This window comes from Carassius gibelio, chromosome A1 (assembly GCF_023724105.1).
Source record: "Carassius gibelio isolate Cgi1373 ecotype wild population from Czech Republic chromosome A1, carGib1.2-hapl.c, whole genome shotgun sequence".
Lineage (NCBI taxonomy): Eukaryota > Metazoa > Chordata > Actinopteri > Cypriniformes > Cyprinidae > Carassius > Carassius gibelio.
Window position 1 is genome coordinate 4,100,393 of NC_068371.1, and position 19,350 is coordinate 4,119,742.

A 19,350-nucleotide genomic window follows, 5' to 3' on the forward strand; every position below is an offset into this window, starting at 1 on the left:
ATATAACATTTCAGGTGTGGTTCATCTGCCATCATGCTTAACCTCCGTTGATGTTCGGGCTACTTTGGGCAGTGGCCCCGAAAACATCATGATGTTACAGTAATATTAAAAAGAACACACACGCACACATGCATGCACGCACGCGCACACACACACACACACACACACACACATATATATATATATACAGTTGATATATAGTTGATACAGTAATGACACACATTTGTGGAGTTGGCGTTAAAGTGCTTGAAACATCTTTGCATCACACCAGGTGAAATGCTGACCATCCAAAAGCTGTCCAGATCATTGAGCGTTTTCGATCCAGCTCTCTCTTATGCTAACGTTAGCCTCTCTCTTAGCTGAAGGAGCGTTTTACTGATGCATTTGTTTGCAGAAATAGCCTTACATTAGCATATCTGCCCTGTGTTTGTGTTTGAGCAGAAATAGCCTTGCTAATTAAAGGCAAGGTGTCAATGAGGGGAGCTGCTGTGCCTTTCAGATGAATGGTCCCAAATTTAGCTTAATTGTTTACAGGAACACAGTATTAAAACTTGGCTTCATTTGACATAGCACACACAAACACGTTGTTTTTTTTTGTTTTTGTTTTTGTAGGAACTTTCCGTAGTGATGCTGTATATTTTATTATTCTGCGTCTCTAACTCAGTCCCTTTTCCTTAACACAACCCTCACAGAAAACATAAAATAAACATAATTTGATATGATTTATAAGCTGTTTTTCCCATGGGGCCAAAAATGTCAGGTTTAATTATCCTTAACATAGGGTTTACCTGAACCACACTTTTGCTAATCTGATTCTCTTTTACATGTGTTGTTTTTATTAAAAGCTAATTGTGATTACTAAACACTAGCCGTACACATTTTGGCATTTGTAGATATAAATCAAGACATTATTTACTCTCTTTATTAACTATATCAAGGGTTTTGGCATTGCATGTTGGTTTGGTTAAGTTTTGCCAGTGTTTTATTGTACTGTAGGGTTGGAAAACCTGAAATGCATGCACATTTACTTCTGAATGTTCAAGGTGTACCACTTTCATGAGTTCCTATTAATAGTTTCTTTTGATTGACCCAACAGAAGGCTATTAGCTCCATTAATGAGGTAAATGCATTGTTAAGAACTTCTGTTCTTGTTTACAGAAACTCTTTTGGTTTCAGTAGGTCACTAAAGGACTAGTAACATTATACAGTCATTAGGTGATTTTATCTGTTTCTGTTATCTTAAGACATTGTAAACCTAATGACATTGTTGCTACAGAATAACCAATCTTTTCTGATTATGCAAATTTAGCCCACGCCCCCTTGTTTAGGCAAGAGGAATATAAACAAACCCGAAGGGAGTTTACTGGGCGTGTATGCAGACAGACTTAGCTTAAGGGGCAAACACGCTACTCTCAAAATGAGAGTCAACATCTTTGATTGACAGCATTTACAATATTGCCAAAGTTTTTACACAGTGCTTATAATAGCAAAATTAAAATACTGAAAATAAATGAGGTCAGGTAAAGGAAATAATATTTACACTATTCTATTACCTTCTTCTCACCATATTGTTTATTCATAGTGATTGCACTTCATTCCTCACTCTTTCTTCAATGCACATATTATTTTTTTTAGCGTTTAGTTGAGTTTGTGGTATTGTAGTTTATAATTCTCTAGTTTATAGTAGCCTGCATCCAGTAAACAAGGGCATCTTAATGGCAGAGAAGTACAATGGTAATTCATAAAAATGTAATAAACAAAGCAGATAATACTTTATTGTCCTTCATATTAGTGATGAACATCACCATTGGCAAGTCAATGCTTTACTCAAGATAAGCTAGTCTCTCTCTCATTGAGAAACTGCACCTGTCACAAAAGAAGCAAAGAATACACATCACAATTTTGTTTTTAATATCTAAGAGTTTTGGTAGCTTAGTGCAAGGATTTTTTTTTTTTTTAAGTCATCCTAGATTTTTTTAACTGAGGTAAGAGTTATTAAAAGATAGATTTGCTTACATTTGTATCCAATTTTATCAGCAATTCATGCAGTACAATAATGTAGGCAAGTATATGCTAAATAGCTAATCTCAACAGCTAAAATCTGCTAAATGTGACTAAAAGACATGCAGATATTAACATCTTTATTTTCTGTAAAGCTGCTTTGAAGCAATGTGTATTTTGAAATAAATTTGATTTGACATGATCAATTCTGGATAATAACACCACTTAGCTTAAATATACATTATGTTGGAACCCTCTTATAAAATGCATGATCACTTTAAAAACCCTTTTAATTACTCACCAATATGGATGTTATATTATGCAATGCAGCTGGGTGTTAAATTTACATCTACATACGTGACAGATTCATATCCATCTATTTACATATTGCTTATGACCTTGTATCATATGTGTGTGTACAGTGGAAATGACTCTGTGTGGTTGATCATCTTGCTGCTGTTGTTCTTGCGAAAACAGAATGTGAATATTTGGCCGTGTGCTTATCTCATGCCATTAGAGTGCACTAAACACATTTCCATCTCTTTGTACACTGATTTCCCTCACTGTGTGTGTGTGTTTTGGTGTGTGTGTGTATGTGCGCGTGTGTGTGAACGAATGTGGGAGCCCACTTCATTCAGGCAGTTATCTCTTCCTGGTAGCCTGCATCCTGCCACTTAGCTTGAGAAGAATCTCTCTCTCTCTCACTCACACATGCACACACACACATGCCTTCATTCATGCCCCTTACAAAAGAGGGTTTTTGTCATAAAACTGTGGACACAGCAAAACATAGAGTGTGAGTGAGTGAAAAGAGAAAAAAACTTTCACTTGCAGTTTTATTGTTCGAATGTCTGCAACGTAGAAGTGCTCATGTAGAGAGTTATATTCAAATACACTCAATTTAATTTTACATTCAGGATTTACTACATCACACATCAGTCTGTCCTCACATCTCACATCTCACATGATTTTTTGCACTTTGACTTCGTTTACTTCAGCTTTTCTTTGAAGTCAGCTTCAAACAGTAGTTAAATCTGTAGTTGAGCTGTTCTATAATTGTGAGATGGAGACGGTATACGTTTAATAAAAAAAAAGATTTTCCATGAGCACTCTGGTCTGAGAGCCAGCTTCCGAAAATTCCCCAAAATTCCCGCATCAGCACTCTTCTCCGCCATGGACTGTTTGTTTTGGAATAGCGAAACATGAGTCAGCGATCCACGCACTTCCTCCTAGAATGTGTTTTACTAATTAAACAATTACGCCTTTACACATCCTGATGTGTGAAAAGGTTCTTTGAAGCTCCGACAACGGCAGTGTCTGAAGTCTTTCTTTCTGTCTCTCATACACACAGTGGCACATTTACTAAGAGTGTGATGACAGTGATGGCTGGTCTCTCCCAGACCTCTTTTAACATCCGATTTGGATGATTACAAGTAGTTAGTAATAAATAAAGATGTACATTGACTCTGTATGTATCTAATTACTGCATATTTGGAGTGCATTTGTAGTGTAAAGTCTTTATCTCATTGAAATGATTATTGAAAAAAATGATTTGGCTCTGTGGTAGACAGTATGAACAACTAAGCTTGCAAATTGTCAATGGCTGTACAAAAATATCTACATTTGCTCAAAGCAAAGCAATTATATGATGGTCGATGTTTTTAGAAAATGGATTAATTGATTTAATAAGCATTTGTCATACTGTATGACAATTACATTTTTTGTTGCATTTTTGCTTTAGTGTAATCTAATTACTTTTTTTTTTCAGTCGTCCACGTGTCATGTATATAGACACATAAATGCCGTTGTTCAGGTTACTGCTCTGATTAATGCTTGTCTTAAAAAAACCTGTATGTAAGTTTCTAACATTGTCAGGATGCAAGTTGACATCAAGCAGTTATTGTAATTGTTCGGATGTGTATGTGTTTTGTTGCACATGTTTGTGCTTGCTGGAAAGCTTTTTAGGCTGTCACCCAAAATGCTTTGCGTCATGTCTCTCTGACATGTGGTGCAGATGTCTTTAGTTACGCATGTCACTGATAAACAGAAACACCACGCTCATCCTTCAGCTCCCATGACACTCATCCATCAGACTCCGCTGCATGTTTCTGTGCGTTTAATGAGGAAGCGATTCTCTGTATAAAACTGACATCACAGTAATGAAGCATCAACATATGGACTCTCTAAACCCGTAGTGTGTGTTGATCGGTGCCTCCCTGCAGGATTCTCCACAACATCTGCCGTCTGTGTGTACTGTCGGACTGTCTGTGGGATTGACGAAGAGAAGATAATCAGTTGATTCAAGTACAGTCTTCAGCTCTGTTCCAAAGCTGAGTGAGCTGTTTGGCTATCATAGACAGTTGAGAGTAATAAAGCTTGACATTAGTGTGTTGTTAAGATAATATATACGTGTATATATCTTTACACACACACACACACACACACACATGGTTATTATACTGTACAAACTGTATTTTCTATCCCTAGCCCTAAACATACTCACACAACACTACAGGTATGTTTTGATTTTTCAGAAAACTTAATTCTGTATGATTTATAAGCTTGTTTCCTCATGGGAACAAAAAATGTCCCCACAAGGTCAAAATATACTGGTATTACTATCCTTGTGGTATTACTGGTATTACTATCCATTCCCATGATGTAGGGAATATCATGTACAGACACCCAGAGACATTAATATATATGTGTGTGTGTGTGTGTACTACCGTATATATTATATAGATTAAAACGTGTACTTGTAATCAACATTTCTCTTGCTTTATCCACCTTTTTGGATTGATCATAATTATGCTGCGTACCATAGTCATCTCATATAATGGCTGAAAATGCGGTTTAAGAAGATAAGTCACCGGGATTTGGAACATTTTTGATTTTTGAGAAACTATATTTTGAAGTGCTTAACTGAATGTGTCAATTTGGATCTACTTTTTAATTGTTTTTGGTGAGATTTGCAATGCAAAAAAAAATAAAAATACTTCAAAGAGTTCTCTATGTACTTGCTGAGACGAGTTTAGTCAAATTGAATGCATTGTTAGTTACAGCAGTGCTTACCTCTAACTCTTAAATCATTTAAAGGAAACAGTGAAAGTGATTTGGATGTTTCCAGGATAACTTGGAGAGTCTCATTTGGGACTGTAGTGTGACCTCCAGGATAATCTCCCGTTTTAATACACAATTTTATCTGCGGATATCACTGCACCCAGATTAAATCACACCTCCCGCCACACTACTGTAATCTTGGAGATTATCATTTCATATTTGCCAAAACCTTTTTATTCCTCTCCAGATGACACATTCTGCAGAGGTCTCTTTGTTCCCATTTAAGCAGATGTAAAGCTGTTACATTTAACAATCCACATGTCACTGTGATGGTCACATGTTAGTCAGTTCATAATAGATTCTTAAGTACAGCCTCAGCTCTGTGTTTATCGATCCTCTCAGCTGAAGTTATTGACTGGTGCTAAGTTAAGATGTGCAGTCAAAGTCTCATGATTGCTGAGGCATTACAGGGCTTCAGCCCCAGACATCGCAAATCAATGTTTAAATTCAACACAAAGCTTTTTCCACTGTGGTCATGTCTAAACACTTTGCCTTGTTCATCTGGATACACATTTAGCATATTTTGTCTTGTCTCATTGTCAAGGCTGTTATGAAAACTGCAGAGACCATATGTCAGCTTTTAAGTATAAAATTATTTAGCAGATTTGCATGCTTTAATGTTGATGGATGAATGGCGTGGAAGAAACAATTTGAAGCCACATAGTGATTTACTATTAAAAGTCAACTTTGCAATTGCATTTTTAAAAATAAAATATGAATATGCTTTTCTTGAATTTTCATGTATGATTATAACAACTGCATAATTTCTATCTACGTTTGCAAAAGCATTGCTAATATTAGTTCTGTATGAAGGTTGTGATCCATGGGAGACTCCAGCTATATATGAATGTGAAAGGATCACAGTCACAGATTAAAGCTGAATATTGTCTGAGGAGTTGATGGGGGAGGGATGGATGCTTGTACACACACGTGTGCATGCAATCATAAACAATGCATGAGAAACAATAGTGGCGGCCTAAAGGTGCAGTTCACCGTTACGTGTACATACACACTCACACACACACCCATGGACAGAGTGTATTCCAATATAAAACAATCAAGCTATCTTAAAGCATAATCCTCATTGTTTATTGTTTTCTTATCAAGGTTGAGGAGAGTATTCCCTGCCAAAATAACTTGCACACACAAATGGCGTAGTTCCCAATATTATCTTTTTTTTTTTTATGGCCATCTCTGTGACCTCCTTGGCGACAGGCTAATGATGCATGATGTCATGACTGTAGATGAACATTAGGAATGTCGGAGCATGCGAGATATGGACATTATGTGAACAGGGTTGGTAAGATCACAACAGGAAGTATGTGCATGCTCGCTGACACACGCTTGTTAATTTTTAATCAGCATCTCTGAGGGTAAAAGAGCGAAGGACAAGTTGCCAGCCCGAGATTTTTCTTCTCTAGTTAACTTGTCAATCGATTGCATATGCAGCAAACCTTAAATTAGCATCAGTCAATAGCTCAGGCCGCTCTGGTATGAGTCTCAGACTTGTCTGCCAGCACACAGAACATCAATCTATGGTGCTGCCAATAATATCCTTGTCTCTTTTCTTTCCAGCTGCATTTTGGGGAGATATTGCCTTGGATGAAGAAGACTTGAAAATGTTTCAGATCGATGGAACAATAGAGCTTTTACAGCAGTCGCATGGGAGAAAGGGACACGCGTCGGGTAAGACACATGGGATATCACACCGCAGTTGTCGACAATAGTTTAAAATTGGCCAGTTTGTGAACTAATGACGAACTGGTTCTTTTTAAGATTTGGGGAATAGCCTCAAACTCTTGATTTAACTGTTTGAATCAGACTTAGTAAACTGTCTGACTGAGACTTGCAGCTATATGCATGTTAAATATACTCAATATTATAGTTAATTGCTTATTTAAATGTTATTTAGTCATTTAGTCTAGTATTTTTTATTTATTTTCGTCTAGAGCTCTACATAACTGACAAATCTGTCACTTAATCTGGTCCTCAATTTATTTTGAGGTTCTAAGGCTCATGTTTTTTTCAGCTGAGTTCAGTAGCAGATGTTTGGTAGATGAGGTTAAAGCTGCAGTCAGCAGGCTGTTGAGGGTTGTTTCTGGTGCCGAACAACAACAATGACTCTTTCTACAGTAAGGTTCACGGTTTGGGCTTCGGTTTGACTCAGTCCTTGAAGCCACCCATGTGCTTGCTTTTTCATCCTGATGTCATCTTTGGAATCAGACCTTCCTCCGGGTGTTAAATGCTTTGATCTAGCACTGGCCTCTGTGCAGTTTTGACTGCAGGGTGACACAAAGAACCACACACATACTGTATACGGTAGCCTCTGTGGATTTTGCATTTAAGGGAATGTCTCAATGAGTCTGAGAAGCTGAGTTGTAATAAGCAATGTTTTTTCTAAGTTGCATGCATCTAGAAGAAATGATATGCAGTGCACAGGACAGATGCAAAAATGAGTTGGGGAAGCCATTTGATTGCTAAATAATTGCAATGCTCGGGTAAACTGCAGTAAAGTTGGCATTGCCATAGAACGGGTTAATGCAGTTTACAGGTTTCATAGAAAGAGAAAGATGTCCGCCAAATCAGTCGCTGCAGAACTCGAGTACTTTAATAGTTGGGGATGAAATAGCTCTTTATGTAAGAATTGAACTGATCTGCGTGAGATTTTTAATAAAGTTTCTTGGTAAGTAACACAGCACTGTTAAAATGTTTTCTCAGGTAACCTAAAATGTGCATTTTTTTAGTTACATCAAGAGTCAAATTAAATTTAAATAGCACATCAAAGTTAAACGTTACTCACTTTTGTGTGTGTGCTGTACAGGTGTGGTATAAAGAATGTTTTGTTCGGGTGGCTGAAATGTTCACCCAATACAGAAAAGTTTTGCTGATGAGGGAACATAAGGATGAAATAGATGTCCATGATTGTGTTGTGGGTTGTGGGTGATTTAAATGTATTAAAGTCGAAGTGAAGTTGAAGAATGTGTGGGGATATTGTTAGTGTATAGCTTCAGGTGATTAGACGTGATAAATGCTTCTGTCTCCACTCCACTGCACCATCAGCAAACAATCGTGTGTGTGTTTGCATAGCAAGGTCTTTGTCTTCCACTCCTTATGTAATGGGAAAAGTGCAGATGCGTATGTGGGTGCAAATGCTAGTTTAATGTGAGATAGAACAAACGTTGTTAAGAAAGTCCTTCCTTGCTGATATCTAAACTAAAAAAAGTAAAAATGTGAGTGTGTGTGTGTCTTTTCCAGTGGCACATTGTTAAGATAAAACAGGATACAATCTCAAGAATGAGTGATGACTACTTAGACTAACAGCCAACTAAGAGAAATTGAGCTTGCTGGGTAGCAACGTTGTCAGCAACATCACCTTTATAATCGTCTCAGTCTGGCAGCAGAAGATGGAAGTGAGGCCAAGAAGACGATAAGGATTCAGCTTTGCGTTTCCGTTCTGACTGGGGTTGCTACAGGATGTGCCACCGGGGCAGAAGGGCAAACTGCATCAGGACCAGGAACAGCAGGAGAACTGATGCATGTTTAGACCAGTCAGGACAGGTCTTTCTTGGCATCAGGATGCTGTCTGTCTGTCATGGAGACAACAGCACACGCTTGTATACCTGCCAGTGTTACGTGTGAAAGATGGAGCATTTGTGCTCAGACTTTTCCTGTGTCTCGGATTCAGAGAGAATTGTTTGTTCCCCACTTTCCTGTCTGCCTCAGAGAAATTCCAGAGAGAGAGCGAGACGGGGTAAATGCAAAAGGAAGATGTGTGAATAATAGAGATGTTACGTGAGAACCCTGGGAGTGGAAGACAAGAGTAGGTGAGATGTTGAACGAAGAAAAGAGTGGTCAATGGGTAGATGGATGAAATAGGTGTGATAATCACAGAGAGATGGGTTTTTCCCTCTTTTCTTGGCTCACTGACAGTGTTCTTGTAACATTAAAACAGCTAAAGTTTGGTTTTAAACTAAGTTTACTCAACATATAATCAAAATTCTCTCACAAGTGTCTTCACAAAATGATATCACTCTCACAGCATTCTCAAAATTATTTCGTTGTATGTTTCTTTTTCTCAGGTTTTCTAGGAGAGCATAATCCCAGTAATAAGAGAGGTTCATTACATCTGTTGCTTGATAGAATACGACGGTTAGGTTTTGGTAAGTTTGGATTGCTTCTCAACTTTTTTGATCAGTTCATCTTGTTGATCTTATTGTGAACGATTAATCCATGCATAATGTTTCTATTTGATGTAATTTTGACATATCTCAATCTTTCGGTGAAACAACACTTTTCTTTTGTGACGAACGCAGGACTTGTCCAAAAACCCATCCCTTTCTTAAATTCGACCTACAGCACAAATTCAGCATGAATACAGTTTCTAAGAGCAATTATTTCTAATATTTCTCCAAGAAGGTTCTAGGAGCAAATTTATTTAAGAGTGAACAAATGTAACAGATTTTTGCAAGGCTGATATCAATTATCATGAAAGTTCAATAACTATGAAATGTCTCCCACGAGAAACATTATAATTTTTTACAAATGTAAAATGTATTCCCCTAAATTTGTTGACATTTTTATTTAATGAATGCACATTTATATTTGTAATCATGCAGTTTGAGGAAGATATATATAAGATATCCTGTGTTTGCAAAAACTGAACAACAAAATATAAATCTAAAAAATATTCACAATTGGTCATTTGAAATCTAGACCTATTAGTGCAGCTTTATTGCACTGGAATCGTATCAGTAGTGCTGTCATGTGTTGTCTGGATGGATTTTATTGTGCATGTTTAACCGTTAGAGAACAAACTCTACTTGATTTTGACAGTGCGACATATTTTAATATATTTAAACCCAACTCTCATTACTTGGGGTGGTTTGGCATTCGATTTAATGTTCCTGTAAGATGCTTTCTACCATTCTCTCTATGGTGTAGAGTCGGTACCAGTCAACAGCCGAAAAGATGTGTCAAGCTCCAAGGCTGGAGGGAAGAGTGTAAAGAGCGACAGAGGTGTGAAGTCTCGAGTGCCACGCGCAGCCACATCCCGAGCTGAGAAGATCTGGCCCGGAGGAGTCATCCCTTATGTCATAGGAGGCAACTTCACCGGTAAAGAGACCCGAGTGTGTGTGTGTGTATGTGTGTGTTTAACATCAACATATGAATGTGTGTGATTTACGTATAATGGTTTCTGTGTTTTTCAGGAAGTCAGAGGGCCATGTTAAAACAAGCAATGAGACACTGGGAGAAACAGACATGTGTGACCTTCATTGAGAAAACTGATGAGGAGAGCTACATCGTCTTCACCTACAGACCCTGCGGGTTCGTGTCCATTTTCTAAATGCATATGTGACCCCGGACCACAAAACCAGTCGTAAGGGTCAATTTTTCAAAACTGAGATTTAGTGAGTATTTTTGTTTATTGCAACAAATTTACCCCAGCAACTTAAGACTGAAACAATTATTCTGGTCATGTCTCATTTTATAAAGAATGTTTCACCTCATAATGATTCATCAAAAATCTCTGGTGATGTTTGCCAGACTCCCCCAATCATTTAGTCCTCTTAAACCCTGTCTCTGTAAGTTTGTGTTCATCTGCCTCCACATTTGAGTGCAATACCCACATCTCAAAATCCAGTCTCAAATCATGCATGAAGCCAAGTTGCCATCCTACATTTTCTCTTTTATGTTAATCCAGTAATCTGTTACACCAGTTGCCACATTGGGTTCTTGAGTTCACATTGGGTTTCAAACTAGTTTTATGTCATCGCTAATTTGTTCTTGTTCTTTGAAAACCTTAATTTTTAAGTTCCTGGGACAAGACCAGCAAGTTTTAGAGATGGATTAAAGTGACCAAAACTGTTTTTTGATTGCCCGAAAATGTATGAAAAGCTACCAGTTCCACTTTGCTGGGATACAAAAAACTTGGTTTGGGGACATAGTCTAGTGCCGCGTTTCCACCGAAATTACCCGGAACATTTGTACCAGGAACTTTTTTTCCCAGGAACTTTTTTCCCCCCAGACCTGTTGCTTTCTGCGTTTCCACCACGGTGTAAAGTACCGGGTAGATTAGGCAAATAGACTGGTGACGTAGGTCTGCGCGTTCCTCAATACAAAGTACCGCTGATTTAAAAAAAAAAAAAAAGGTACGCTGATTTTGGAAGTGCATCATCGGTAGTTAGTTCTGACTTCGTGCATTCGACTGGGGAGTGTGATGTCAGCGACGACGCGAATCCTGTAATTTTCCTCTCTGTATATTTACAATAAAACGAAATAGGATATAAAATACCACTGCCTCCTTTGGTTTTCATTTAAGCATAATAACAGCTGCGGAAATGTACTTAGTTCAGGGATATGTGTATATGCAGCCATTACAATGAAACGAAATATTATATTTGTAATATTATATTATAATATTTTATTTTCATTTTAACATATAGATAAATTGAATACAGACCAAAGAAAACCTGTTAGATTTACCCCGCAGCTGAATTATGTTATGTTTAACCACTAAAGAGACATCAGAGCCAGCGGCACATATCAGAAGATCTGTCCGAGAGGAGGCTGCTCTCTGCGGATACATGAGGACTGAGCTTCCGCTGATCGAGTGGAGCTCACCGTCTACGAGATCGGCGAAATACATTTTTAAATAGGCGCTGTCTTTATAAATAAACCATAGATTTGAGTTTTAAACAACTACATTCTCGCCTGAAATACTTTTAAAATTACATTTCATGACACAATAACAGTAATATTTGAAAATGATCCAAATAAATGGTGTTTGAACTCAACCAATGCTGCGTGAACTCAGATCGCTTTGGCTACTGTTATTTCCCCCTCAGTATATTTACAATAAAACTAAATAGGATATAAAATACCACTGCCTCCTTTCGTTTTCATTTAAACATAATAACAGCTGCAGAAATGTACTTAGTTCAGGGATATGTGTAATGTTATGTACAGCCATGGCAATGAAACGAAATATTATATAGACTTGCCTTTTTTATTTTCATTTTAACATATAGATAAATTGAATACAGACCAAAGAAAACCTGTTAGATTTACCCCGCAGCTGAATTATATTTTATGTTTAACCACTGAAGAGACATCAGAGCCAGCGGCACATATCAGAAGATCTATCCGAGATGAGGCTGCTCTCTGCGGATACATGAGGACTGAGCTCCCGCTGATCGAGTGGAGCTTACCATCTCTGAGATCGGCGAAACACATTTTTAAATAGGCACTGTCTTTATAAATAAACCACAGATTTGAGTTTTAAACAACTACATTCTCGCCTGAAATACTTTTAAAATTACATTTCATGACACAATAAGAGTAATATTTTGAAAATGTTGATTCGAATAAATGGTGGTTGAACTCAACCAATGCTGCGTGAACTCAACCAATCAGAATGTTTAGCGCCAAAGTCCCGCCCCCGAAAGTTCCGGAACTCTGAAAAAGTACCACCTCGCCAGCAGGGACTTTCTGAGGGGCATTTTTTTACCCGGAACTTTATTTAGTTCCTGGTTCCTGCGGTGGAAACACACCAAGTACCAGGCCAAAGTCCCTAGTTCCTGGGTAAAGTTCCTGCGGTGGAAACGCGGCTTAGTTTAGAGATTTGATTCTTTATTTCTGAGCTCCATTAGTAGTTTACTGGATGTAAAAAAGCTTGAATGAAGCGCGGTCTTCATTAAGGAACTCAATCTCATTGTTAAGAGTCTATCCTGTAAAGCATGTTTAAAACAAAGGTATGTGTGTTTGAGAGAGCGAGGGAGTGAGTGAGAGTCTGTAGATGACTACGGTCGGCCTGGCTTTCCTTCCTTCCCTGTTATTACGGTGAGCAAACCACCCATTGTTCTTAGGAATGGAATCCTAACAGTGTGTTAACAAGGAAGAGAGAGAGAGAGAGAGGGAGAAGGGAAGACGGAAATTGCATAAGTCTAGAGAAACAATGTTGCCGATTGTTCGTATCTGAAAACTTTTAATTGATTATTTGATCACATAGAACAATGTTTATTATGACACAACACCTGATAAGAAGGTGTTTAACCACTAATAGGAGTGTTATCAGTCAAACTGGAATGAAATGAAAACTGTGGATGTTAAACATCTGTGTTGGAATAATGCTTATGGAAGGTGAGGTGAAATAATAAGGGCAGATCACATAGAAATAGGCCGAATGACCATTGATAGAATATTAACACTTTTTGCATTTAGCCAATGCTTTTTTCAAAAGCACCTTACAGTGCATTCAGGCTATACATTTTTTACCTGTATGTGTGTTCACTGGGAATCGAACCCACAACCTTTTGTGCTGCTAACTGCAATGCTCAACCACTGAGCCACATGAACTCAAGGAGAAGGACAAGGCTAGATTAGCATGGAGAGGAGAGAGAGGTGGCGAGAGCATTGCATAATATTATCCATCTCAGTGTGGTCATATCTGTTATAATCTGCAGACGTCATTTAGCTATAAACCTGCTGACAGACCAACACAAGCACTGAGCGTTAACCTTCCACATGACTGCATGTGCTTTTGAAGCATTTAGCACGTAGCTTGGGCCCATGTGTGTATGGATGTTAAGAAAGTGTTGACAGGCTTGATGTCTGACTCCTTTGCACAAATCTGCATTAAATATAAAGATATCTGATGGTTGCATATCTGTCACTAGTTAAAAATTTAGAATGTATTTGTATAGCACTCTTTGTTTCATAATATAAATGCTTTCAAAGCAGCATTACAAAGAAAAATACACACATTTTTGTTTCAGGTATACATTATTCTGTCTGGTGAGTGTGTTTTATTTTTAGTCTCTTTTTATTTGTTTGAATCTCTCTCTCTCTCTCTCTTTCGATCTCTCTCTCTCTCTCCCTCTGTGTGTGTGTGTGTGTCTACTCCACACTATCAATGGCTATGAAATGAGGGATTAAGGTGTTCTAATCCAAGTTATAAATAGTGAGCGAGTGGTATTGAGATTACTTCTTTGTTTGTAGTTGTGTTTGAGTGTCTGAGGCATGCTTAATGCTAGACTATTAAGATTCCTTGAACTCTGACTCCACAGCTTTGACCTGTCTTTGTCTCTGTTTCCACCTTGTATAAAGATTGTGTTCAGATTTTTCCCTTTAGTGCTGACCACTTGTAATAGGAATCACAAAAATGCATCTTAATAAGAAATAATTTCTGATTAGACGGCTCATAAATGCCAATTTGCAACTGTTATTCAGAAAAAACAACTGAAAGAATCAAAATGAACAGCACATCAGATGGTCAATATATGAAAACAGTTGAGCAGAACACAAACTTCAACAAAGTCAGCAGGGTTGTGAGGCTGCTGGCAATATTTCTGTTAATAATAATCGGATTTGCAGGCTCATACAAACACCAGCAAGGGAAACAATTCACCTTAATGTGCCAGATATTCTAACCTGCTTAATTCAGTGCGCACACACACATACACACACACACACACACAATACAGTGCAACTTGAATAGTGCTTTGTCAACATAATAATCATATATCAATTTATTGAAATTATTTTTCTCACAATATTGCATCAATACTTTAGACAAATGATTCTTACATAATGAGTCACACAACCTACAAATGGGTCGCAGGTCTGTTCTGGAGGGAATTTTTTTTACAGTTTTGGTACAGTAGATGCTCAACTTAAAATCTGGGATCTGAAGCAAAACCACTGCTTTAGACTCTTTTTGGCATTTATTTTGGGAGCCACCTGTTTCTTTCTCTTTCCTCTCTTGCGATTCATTGCATTGGCACACAGTCAGAGGTTAACAATGTGCGCTTATTTGTTGTTAAGGAAACAACACAGAAGGAATCTGAAAGCTAACCCCAACTCACCCTAATCACCATTAATCAGCTCTCATCATTTCACACTATCCTCTGTTCACCCCACACTACACTGCATTACCCCAAACAAGAATTAGCCCAGCTCACCTCCCATCACCCCCTCATTACAATCATCGTAGCACTATATGACGCTCTTGTGACAACCAGATTCAAAAGTGTTGTGAGCCAACAAGACGCTGACATTAAATTGAGATTTTCAGACTTTTAATTTTTTATTTTTTGGTTCTTAAGGTGTTGTTCTTACGTCGGCCGTCGAGGCAATGGTCCCCAGGCGATATCCATTGGAAAGAACTGTGACAAGTTTGGCATCGTTGTTCACGAACTTGGACACGTAATTGGCTTTTGGCATGAACACACACGACCTGACCGTGACGATCATGTGACCATCATTCGAGACAACATCCAACCAGGTACTGTATCAGACCCATGACTCAAGTCTTTGTATCATACAGACAGATTTGAGCTTCTGTTGTATGAGCAGAAAAATTTGAGAATCACACCTGTCAATCAATTCTAAATACTTGTTTTGTGAATGTAGCCTAACGGTTTTAATATGAGTGCATGTGTGCACACTCAGGTCAGGAGTATAACTTCATTAAGATGGAACCAGGGGATGTCAACTCTCTTGGTGAGCCGTATGATTTTGACAGCATCATGCATTATGCCAGAAACACCTTCTCCAGGTAAGACTTCTGTCACACACAAGGAATTTCACACCTGTTTTATTTCATTTAGAACTTTCTATACGAATACAAATGTTCTAATTTTTGTCTTTCTCTTCCATAGAGGAATGTTTTTGGATACGATTCTTCCCTCTCGCGATGAGAATGGCGTCAGGCCTGCTATCGGTCAGAGAACTAGACTCAGCAAAGGAGATATATCCCAAGCCAAGAAGCTATACAGATGCCCAGGTAGGCTTACAGTGTGTGAGTGTGTATGAGAGAGAGAGAGTGTGAAAATGTAATTGACCAAGGGTGTTAACTGTACGAAGATGACCTCACTGTATGTGGAGATAATTGACTCTAGCTAATATGATGTGTTAGCTTGCATGAGATCATTTGTTTTTGTCAGTTTTATGATGTACTTCTTGCAGTGGCTCAGTGGGTAATACTGTCGCCTTACAGCAAGAAGGTCCTAGCTGAGACACACTGCCTTCTTGTGTGTAATTTGCATGGTTTTTCTTTGTTGTCATGGGTTCCCCTCGATGCTCCAGTTTCTTCCACAGTCCAAAGGCATGTACGTGAATTGGAGACACTAAATTGCAAACCTACTTATGGATGGATTTGCTTTTCTCTCAGGAAAGAAAAGAGGGCCACCCTGGCATTTGAGGGACAAAGAGAATGATAAGACCCTCTCGCTCTACTGCGTGCATGTGTGTGTGTGTCCATACGAGTGTGTTATTTTACTGCTGTATTGTTTTGAGTTCATGCACTACTAGTGAGGTTGTGTGTGTGTGTAAATGCGTGACGCATGGCCTACTTCACATTCAAAGACAAAGCTCTCTCTCTTCCGCCATATTCACTCTCTGTGACTAAATTTGTAAACTGAATGGCCACTTTTATTTGACAATTTGCCAAAAAATAATAGTTTACCTAGCCATTCCAGACTCATTTTGTAATGGAGCACAACATGAAAAGGTAAATAGAATGATTGAACTGTTCCCTTCAAACTTTTCCCTTCAATGCAGGTGGAGAGAAAATTATACAAAAAAGCATACTAAAAGTTTTATAAAATCAGTCTTTTTTGGTTCTTGACTGTATAAATCACTACTTACCTTCTTCGTATGGAAAAGAGCAGCTTGGACATTCTGCTTAACGTCTGCCTTTTTTGTATTTGGTAGAAAAAGAAATAGGCATGGGTGACATGATAAATGATGTAAATAATAATAATAAAGTAAATTGTGTAATTTTATGTGAACGTTTTGGAAACTGTTGTTGAAAGTTCCTGTCTCTGCTGCTGTTCCATGCAGGTTATGAGTCAAAGTTTAGACTGAAATAGGGGTGACTGTCTCCACCCAAGCCAAAGATAACAGCTTATCTACCGTGTGACTGCGCACTGGATTGACTTGTGACTACGTCTTTATATTTCCTTGAAATTGACACCCAAAAGCAGCTCCGTACGCAATCACTGTCCAGTGAGCTGTGATGAAAAACAGAGGCCTCTCAGGCAAATGTTTGGCCAACCGCTACATCGCTAATTGGGAGGAACTTTTGGCAAATGTTAGCAGATGATTTGGCTTCTCTTGAACAGAGAATCTGCTCCACTAGCCTGTATGGTTTGGCTCCAGAGATCTCATTAGAATAGTCAGTAGGTCTTTGTTACTTCACTGTGTGTGTGTGTGTGTGTGTGTGTGTGTGTGTATCTGTTTCCTGCACTGCTATTTAACAGTGGTCCTCCTCCGCTGCTGAACATACGGTGCTACGATACAAGAATTTGTAATCATGAACATCTTTCTATTGTGTTGTCTTCCCGACTGCATGAAAAAGCAAACATACAGCACGTCCAGTGTAGTCCGATTAATGAATGAATGACTGTTGAGTTGGTTCTTTAAAAAAAATAATTGTTAACAGTTTGAATCAGTCTAACAAGTCTTTCGCTGAGTCTTTCAAAGAGGTCACTAAATTAACATCTTATTAAAGTAACACATTTAAGTTTTGTTTTTTTTAGAATAAATGGAATTTTTAGCACACGCTCATTAATCATATTATTGTGTTGATCTGTTCTCAGCATGTGGCGAAACACTACAGGACTCAGTTGGTAATTTCTCATCTCCGGGATATCCTAATGGATATCCATCATATACACACTGTGTATGGAGGATCTCCGTCACACCTGGGGAGAAGGTAAGACACTTCTTTACAGAGGTTCATTGTTCCGCATTTATCTGCAATTTTCAATCCATTTCTTCCTGTAATTGTCTTCATTACGAGGTAAAGACACTCTGGTCTAATGCATGAAGTTTGACGTATATGACAGTTGCATGCGTGCTGTCCATTCCAGATAGTGTTAAACTTCACCACTATGGACCTCTACAAGAGCAGCCTGTGCTGGTATGACTACATTGAGGTTCGTGACGGATACTGGAGGAAAGCACCACTGCTGGGTACATACATGCTGGTAGATTCACCAGGAATATATTGGAGTATATTAAGAAATAATATGTATAAACAATGCAATGCATGCTTAATGAGGCACCGTTATTTATTGTGTGTGTGTGTGTGTGTGCAGGTCGTTTCTGTGGTGATAAAATTCCAGAAGCGTTGGTCTCTACAGACAGCCGGATGTGGATTGAGTTCCGCAGTAGCAGCAATTGGGTTGGAAAGGGATTCGCAGCAGTCTATGAAGGTGTGTGTGTGTGTGTGTGTGTGTGCATGTTATGGCTGTAACAGTATCAGATTTTCACTTTTTTTTTGATAACATATTAAAAAATATATTTTATTTTTTGGCCAATGAATCTCACTCAGAATACAAGTGTAGACAAGCATAGATAAAGTTTGTACCCATAATACCTGGTCTTTTTACGGAATCAAAATCTTCCTTTTTGCCTTTTCTGATTTATGATTGGTAGAATATGGTTTAAACAAATATTATATTTTTTTTTTTATAAATAGTATACTGTTTAGATTCACATTGAAAATCAAATACAATATGTGACCCAGGGGCACAAAATCAGTTTTAAGTCACTGGGGTATGTTTGTAGCAATAGGCAAAAATACATTGTATAATGGGTCAAAATGATCGATTTTTCTTTTATGCCAAAGTTAAGATCAAGTTCCATAAAAATATTTTGTCAATTTTCTACTGTAAATCTTTCTAAACTTAATTTTTGTTTAGTAATATGCATTTCTAAGAATTCACTTGGACAACTTTAAAGGCAATTTTCTCAGTATTTAGATTTTGTTGCACCCTCAGATTCCAGATTTCCAAATAGTTGTATCTCGGCCGAATATTGTCCGATCCTAACAAACCATACATCAATGGAAGATTATTTATTCAGTTTTCGGATGAAGTATAAATCTAATTTTTGACAAAGTATGTGACCCAGTATATTTTTGACGACAAAGTAAAAGTTTAACATTCTCTTTCTCTTTGTTAGCAATATGTGGAGGGGACATCAGTAAGGACTCTGGACAGATTCAGTCTCCAAACTATCCAGATGACTACCGTCCATCTAAGGAATGTGTGTGGAGGATCACAGTGTCCGAGGGCTACAGCGTGGGCTTGAGCTTTCAGGTCTTTGAGGTGAAGTTGTTGTCTCCTCTCTTTTTTCTGTGTTCAATTTATGCATTTCCAATCAAGTTCCTCTCTTGTTCTCCCCCCTTTCCCTTGTGTTATCATTCTGAGAAGGAGAGTGAAA

The 19,350-nt window shown here is 38.1% G+C and overlaps 1 protein-coding gene across 1 annotated transcript in view; it reads left to right on the top strand.

Moving 5' to 3' along the window:
• LOC127960470 (dorsal-ventral patterning tolloid-like protein 1) overlaps window positions 1–19,350 on the top strand; it is a 42,707-nt gene that overhangs the window by 3,408 nt on the left and 19,949 nt on the right. Inside the window, exons 3-13 of the mRNA XM_052559933.1 lie at window positions 6,697–6,807; window positions 9,201–9,281; window positions 10,063–10,233; window positions 10,329–10,446; window positions 15,225–15,403; window positions 15,571–15,676; window positions 15,780–15,904; window positions 17,721–17,836; window positions 17,994–18,096; window positions 18,222–18,338; window positions 19,090–19,235. Of these exons, the coding sequence (XP_052415893.1) occupies window positions 6,697–6,807; window positions 9,201–9,281; window positions 10,063–10,233; window positions 10,329–10,446; window positions 15,225–15,403; window positions 15,571–15,676; window positions 15,780–15,904; window positions 17,721–17,836; window positions 17,994–18,096; window positions 18,222–18,338; window positions 19,090–19,235 (1,373 nt within the window). The remainder of the gene's footprint in view (window positions 1–6,696; window positions 6,808–9,200; window positions 9,282–10,062; window positions 10,234–10,328; window positions 10,447–15,224; window positions 15,404–15,570; window positions 15,677–15,779; window positions 15,905–17,720; window positions 17,837–17,993; window positions 18,097–18,221; window positions 18,339–19,089; window positions 19,236–19,350) is intronic.